General features: G+C 50.7%; 1 protein-coding gene across 1 annotated transcript in view; it reads left to right on the top strand.

Annotated features, from left to right (window-relative positions):
• Positions 1-574: 574 nt before the first annotated feature.
• The window catches only part of TRPM1 (transient receptor potential cation channel subfamily M member 1), a 153,744-nt gene continuing 147,360 nt past the window's right edge, over positions 575-6,958 (top strand). Inside the window, exon 1 of the mRNA XM_023195672.1 lies at positions 575-923. Coding sequence (XP_023051440.1) covers positions 630-923 — 294 coding nt within the window. The 5' untranslated portion in view covers positions 575-629. The remainder of the gene's footprint in view (positions 924-6,958) is intronic.

Below are 6,958 nucleotides of genomic sequence, written 5' to 3'. Positions count from 1 at the left end.
TCTACGACGACGGGAATACATGACCTGTCCTCTCTGAGCTCCAGTCTGTTGCCTTGCACGTGGGAGACGACACGCATGTGCCTGTAGGAGACAGAAGAGGGTCGGCAGCCAGGGTGGCACACTTCAGGCCAGGCTTGCACTGCAAAGACCCACGATCCCACCTGCCTTTAAGAGGGGCAAGACAGGCGCCCTGGAAATCAGAACTGACACAGAGACCCCCATGTGCCAGAGCAGCCCAGAGCAGACGGGCCTCCAGCCACAGGATCTGCAGAAGAAGGCTTGCTGTGTTGCTGCCAGATTAACGGGGAGAAAACGCCTACTGACGGCTCCAAGGAGAGAGCTGAGACCCATGGCCCGGGCCCGGATGCAAATTCTGCTCTGACACTCAGGTGGTTGTCTGGGTGGGCACCGGGCCTCTGGGATCTGGATGCCACCCTCCAAGGGGCCTCAGATGCCAGCAGTGGGGGCTGTCTGCCCTCACAATGCACCTTTCGGGACACCCAAATCCTTCCCATTTGATCACCCTTTGCAGCCACCACTTTGTCAAAGTAGATTTACTTTCAATCGCCATTTGCTAAATCTCTTCCCTCTAAACCTTTTGGGGATGGAGGGATTAGGCCTGATTATAGATGTTGGGGGTGGTGTCAGGAGTCGGGCAGGAGGGGCCACCAAAAGCCAGCACATGCTCCTCCTGGGCTGACCCAGTGCCGGCTGGCCTCACCCCAGGATCTCGGCCCGCTCGCCTAGTGCGTGGGGCTGCCACCAAGTGTGTGGCTCCGCTCCTGCCCACCCAGGGAGGGCAGCCCCCGTGCCACTGGCCCAGCCACCCAAGGGAGTCAGCAGGGCGGCTCACGGGCTCCCTGAGAGAGATGAGCTCCTTCAAGCGGGGCTCGCTCAAGAGTTCTACATCGGGGTCACAGAAGGTGAGTGAGCTTTGCCGGCGGCCTGTGGGCAGCTGGGAGGAAGGGCAGAGGGACACTGGTCTCCAGCTCTGTCATCTCAGAGCGCTGGCCCAGCAGGCCCTGTCCTCCCAAACTGTGCTGGGTGGGCATGGGGCATGGGGTGTTCCGAGCTCTCACATCAGAGTCCCTTCTCAGAAGGTGCCCTGTGCTTCCTGCTCCGTGTCCTATGCCTGTGGCCTCAGCTGCTCCCACCTTCCAGTGGCTGTAGCACACCCAGGAGGCATCTACCGGGGTGGCACAAATCCTTTCACCATTCTGGAGTCAGCAGTTGCAGAGTTTTGCATCTCTTGCTTTCCCTGCGAGGGTGGCGCCCCTTAGTTCTCTCTGCCGGACTCAAGCTCACCCTTTGTTCTGCATCAGATGTTTGTGTGGGCTCTGGGGGACCTAGGGATGACTCAGGCTTGGGCCTCGCCCTGAGGGGATGGGGTCTGATAGAGGAAAGCAGAACAGCACCATCTAACAGGAGGGAAGGCCAGAGGGGCCCTAGGTGAGAACCTGGGAGGGCAAGAGGCTCCCAGGACTCGTCACCAGCTGTGGGGAACAGCCTTTCCCAGGAACCCCAGACAGGACCTCCCACAGCACATGCAGATTTGAGTCTTAGGTGTGCTTTTCCTCGGTGACTCTGCGCCAGCCTGGGAACGGTGGCCCTGAGCACCCAGGGCTGCCTTAAAGAACCACTTGAGCCCAGGCGGACTGGACAGGCCACTGCCTCTCACCCTGACTCCCTGACTGCCCCGGCATGGAGTGGGAAGCCTGCCCAGACCACAGCAGAGGCCTCTGGACATCCCTTGCACACCCCGAGGACTCCGTGGGGATCTCTGCTTCTTCCAGGGCGCTGCCCACTGTGCACAGGAGGGTGGGGGGAGGCAGCAAGGGAGCAGGGAGAGCAGCAGCAGGTGCAGCCTTTGTGTGGGCCGGGGAGGGTATAGCCCCCTAGCTGGCACTTACTGAGCACCTGCGACATGCCCACCGACCCCAGAGCTGGGGACGGAGCCGCTGAAGCAGTATGAGCCAGGTGACCACACTCAGAGAGGGTCTTTATCTGGGCTAAAAACAGAGCCTCAGGCGGGAACTGCTCCCCATCCATATGCAGCTCACCAGGCTTCAGTCTCCCGGTCCATAAAATGGGGCAGAAGCAGATGTCCAACCAAGTGTTTACTAGTCTCTGGCACCACATGAACCTGAAAATACAAATGGAGAAAATAAAAGGCTCTCTAAAAAATAATAGCAATAAAGAGTTAAAGCTCACCTCCATTCCCAAATAGGAAAGATCCATCCTTGGGGCTCAGAGGGGGACAGGCACATCTATCTGCTTTTGTGCGCGTGTGTGACAGTCAGCATTATTTTTAAAGATGGCACGTACTCGTGTTCTTGTGTAAGTTTACATTTGCAAATGCACTGCTCCTTTTGGTGGGAACAAGAGACACGCCACTGACCGTACAGCCCGGGCCAGGTGGCTCCACGAGACCTCCTCCTCCCTGGGACAAAGCCGGCCCACACTGTTCTTGCTGATAAGCTCTGAAAAGGAGCAGGCTTTTGTCTTTTGGATTTAATGTCACCTCTTCACCTGTGCCCATACTGCTGTATGTTTGGTGCCCTGGAATTGCAATGGGTAGGATCTGGGAGCAGGGAATTCAGCAAAACGGGAGGACGGGAGAATCACTTCGATTTTGGTCCAGATTGAAAAACAGCACCTCCTTTATGTCTGCACACTCACAGCCGTTCCTACAGGATCTCACACTGTGCATTACTTCAAGCCCAAGGACAAAGATGACCCCCGCCCCTATCCCGTGCTGTGGTGGTGTCAAAGGTGTTCGAACCAGAGCGACTCCATTTTGAGTGAGGTCTGGGGAAATGGGGCTGGGACTTGCTGGGCTGCATTCCCAGAAAGGCAGGCATTTCTAGCCTCTAGATGTTTACAGTTATGGCAACAAATTAATAATGTTTACTAAACAGACCTAGACTTGGGAGTGTCCAGATATCCCGATATCTGGAGAACAAAGGGATTCCTAATTTTGCTTTAAAAATAATAATATTGATTCTTGCAAAATATAATAATTAAGAAAATAAATCATTTATCACAAACCCTTGTAGCAGAGCACATCTCTCCATATATATGAGTACCGCACCTAGCGTGGACATGCTCCTCCTCTAACTTTCGGGAACGTCCTACTCTGTCTGTGGAGTAGCTGTCCGTTCGGCTGTTCTTTCACTACTTTACTCTTTTTTGTTGTTGTTGTTTGTTTTTTTTGAGACAGAGTCTCGCTCCGTCGCCCAGGCTGGAGTGCAGTGGCGCAATCTCGGTTCACTGCAACCTCCGCCTCCCAAGCGATTCTCCTGCCTCAGCCTCCCGAGTAGCTGGGACTACAGGCACCTGCCACCACATCCGGCTAATTTTCCGTATTTTTAGTAGAGACGGGGTTTCACCGTGTTAGCCAGGTTGGTCTCCATCTCCTGACCTCGTGATCCGCCCGCTTCAGCCTCAAAAATGCTGGGATTACAGGTGTGAGCTGCCGAGCCCGGGCTACTTTACTCTCTTAATACACTTGCTTTTACTTTTCACTGTGGACTCGCCCTGAATTACTTCTTGCATGAGATCCAAGCACCCTCTCTTGGGGCCTGGATCTGGATCCCTGTCCTGTGACAGTGGTGCATGCCAAACTCCTACAAAAACGTGTAGGAGTTAAGAATCTTGATGGCACACTTTGCCCTAAGGCCTGTTTATAAAAGCCCTCACTTAAGAAGTAAAATTATTGATGGAAGAATGAAAGATAATACCTCTGGCTTTAAGGAAGCCATTCTTAAAGGAAGTACTAGGAAACAGGCGTGAAATTACATGGGCACACAGTGGATTGCTTTCATTCTATCTCGTTGCGTACTTGGCCCTCCACTGACGCAGCAGCTCGGTGCTGTTTCCTAACCGAAAGCAGCACCCCTCTTCACCGTGTTTGCTGAAACACACCAGCTGCCCTGTGGGAAAAACACACACAAACTGCACTATGTACAAGTCTTCCGGTCATCTCGCCTGACCCTCTATTTGTACAAGGCAGATCTGACCCTTTGTCCTTGGCTGGTCTGCTCTTCCCAGCTCTGAAGCTCTTCCTTTGGTCTTAGACCAACAGGGATGCACAGCGTGGAATCCTGAGGCAGTGAGCAAATCCCTGGGGACACGGGGGACCCTTGCGCTCCATCTCTCTGCAGCCTGCTGCTGGGAGGCCCCACTGGCCAAAACAGTCCCTCTTCGAGGAAAGGCCTCCAAGTACTCATGCAGGAGATGAAAAATGAGATTCTGCCTGGCACTTTTATCCCTGTCTACATTTTTGTTGTTGTTGCTAAAAGGCACAGATAAAGTCACGAGTCAAAGGTCAAGATCCTAAATACGATTAGTAATAGTATAGCCCAGCAGTGATACCCATCTGCCTTAGACAAATTCTAGCACATGTGTACAAGGAAAGGTGCAAAAATGCTCACATTCACATTGCATGCCGTAGAAGACCAGAAACAACAAATAGTTCATTCAAAAGGGTATGGATAAGCTTTTGCTTATTCACACAATGAAATACTACACAGCACTTAAAACAAATGAACCAAGTCACCTGTATCAACATGGATAAACCTCAGAACATACTGCTGAATTAAAAAATAAGCCCCTCGTCAGGCGTGGTGGCTCACACTTGTAATCCTAGCACTTTGGGAGGCCAAAGTGGGCAGTTACTTGAGTCGAGGAGTTTGAGAACAGCCTGGGCAACATGGTGAAGCCCCATCTCTATGAAAAATACAAAAAATTAGCCAGGTGTGGTGGGGTGCACCTGTTGTCCCAGCTACTTGGGAGGCTAAGGTAGGAGGACCACTTGAGTCCAAAGAGGTCAAGGATGCAGTGAGCTGCACTCTAGCTTGGGCAACAGAATGAGACTCTATCTCAAAAAAAAAAAAAAAAAAAAAAAAAGAAAGCATACTGTTTATAGAAAAATCTAAAACACACAAGGGAAATCCAAAATAAATACATACATCTCTTCAAAGTGGAGGTGGTTAGCTGTATCTGTAATGTTGACAAAAATAGTCAAACTCTGTGAAATATTTAAAGAAGTTCATTCTGAGCCAAATATGAGTGACCATGGCCCAAGGCACAGTCTTGAGAGGTCCTGAGAACGTGTGCCAAAGCATTGAGTTAGAGCTTGGTTTTATACATTATAGGGAGACATAAAAGATCAGTCAATACATGTGAGCTATACACTGGTTCGGTCCAGAAATGGGGACATATTGTGAGGAGGGTGGCCCACAGGTCATAGGTGGACACAAAGGTTTTCTGGTTGGCAATTGGTTGAAAAAGTTAAGTTATTATCAAAAACCTGGAATCAATAGAAAGAAGTGTGTGGGTTAAGATAAGGAGTTGCGAAATTCAAAGTTTTTATTATGTAGATGGTGTTTCTTAGGTGGCCACCCTTAGAGGCAATAGATGGCAAGTGTTTCCTGTTTAGGTCTTTAAAAGGTGCTAGACTGTCAGCTAATCTCTTCAGGACTAGGAAGGCCTGGAAGGAGAAAGCTCTACTACCTTAATAGAACTCTTTACAGCTGCAAATTTTCCCCCACAAAAGATGGTGGGCCATTTCAAAATACGGCAAAGAAACATATTCTGGGGTAAAATATTTTGATTTCCTTCTCTTTTTTTTTGACAGAGCCTTACTCTGTCACCCAGCCTGGAGTACAGTGGTGCAATCTCGACTCGCTGCAACCTCCACCTCCCAGGTTCAAGTGATTCTTGTGCCTCAGCCTCCCAAGTAGCTGGGATTACAGGTGCCCACCACCATGCCTGGCTAATTGTTGTATTTTTAGTAGAGGCAGGATTTCACCATGTTGGCCAGGCTGGTCTTGAACTCCTGAACTCAAGTGATCCACCTGCCTTGGCCTCCCAAAGTGCTGGGATTACAGGTATGAGCCACTGCACCTGGCCATTTTCCTTTTGTATCTGTCATGTGCTGTTATGCCATAGTCAGGTTGGAAAGTAGGCCACATTATATAGCGTTAAATGATTCAATCGCCAAGTGCAGTGGCTCATGCCTATAATCCCAGCACTTTGGGAGGCTGAGGCGGGCAGATCATGAGGTCAGGAGTTCGAGACCAGCCTGGCCAATATGGTGAAACCCCATCGCTGCTAAAAATACAAAAATTAGCCAGGTGTAGTGGTGCACGCCTATAGTCCCAGCTATTTGGGAGGCTGCAGCAGAAGAATCACTTGAATCAGGGAGGCGGAGGTTGCAGTGAGCCGAGATCGCACTATGGCCTTCCAGCCTGGTCAACAGAACAAGACTCTGTTTAAAAAAAAAAAAAAGAAAAAAGAAAAAAATTCAACCCAGGAGCCACCCTAACTGCCTGCCTGACCATTTCTTCCTTTCTCCTGTCCGAGGGGTCCCTCTGTAACCTAACAACAAGTGCACCCGGGAACGCCAGCCCGAGGGCATGCCCAGCTCCAAGCCAAAGGGACCACAGAGTCCTCTGTTAGAGATCCACAATGCACATCAGCAAACTAAAGCCTCTGACAAGTCCCGCAAAGGGACTTTTAACCCAGAGTCGCCTATAGAAGAAACCCTTTCCATGCAAAATACATCGCCACTTCTGGAGCCCAGGCCAGGCTGAGGACACTTACGAACACTTAGGGCTGCTGGCAACACAAGATTAGGAGTTAGCTCCTAAGGATGAAATGGAGAATGGGCTTTACCCCTGACTTCCTGCACAGCTAGAGGATGGGCTCCTCCTTCTGCCACCCAGGCCTGGGGATGCAGCAAGCACAGGATGTTTAAGAAAGAAAGACAGAAAGGAGAAAGAATTTGCTGCTCAAAGTCACTACTAAATTGTCAATGCTCACCCACAGAATATCTTCAGGTTTCAGAACTGAAGAAATTGGCAGAATGTCAAGATGGAAGAGGGATTTTAAAGATGCATGACAAGTCATAGCAGCCATGCACCCCAACGGCCCAGGCAGCTCTCAGTTTATCCTC

The sequence above is a fragment of the Piliocolobus tephrosceles genome, chromosome 6 (genome assembly GCF_002776525.5).
Source record: "Piliocolobus tephrosceles isolate RC106 chromosome 6, ASM277652v3, whole genome shotgun sequence".
Lineage (NCBI taxonomy): Eukaryota > Metazoa > Chordata > Mammalia > Primates > Cercopithecidae > Piliocolobus > Piliocolobus tephrosceles.
This window is presented reverse-complemented; position numbering and strand designations above follow the sequence as displayed.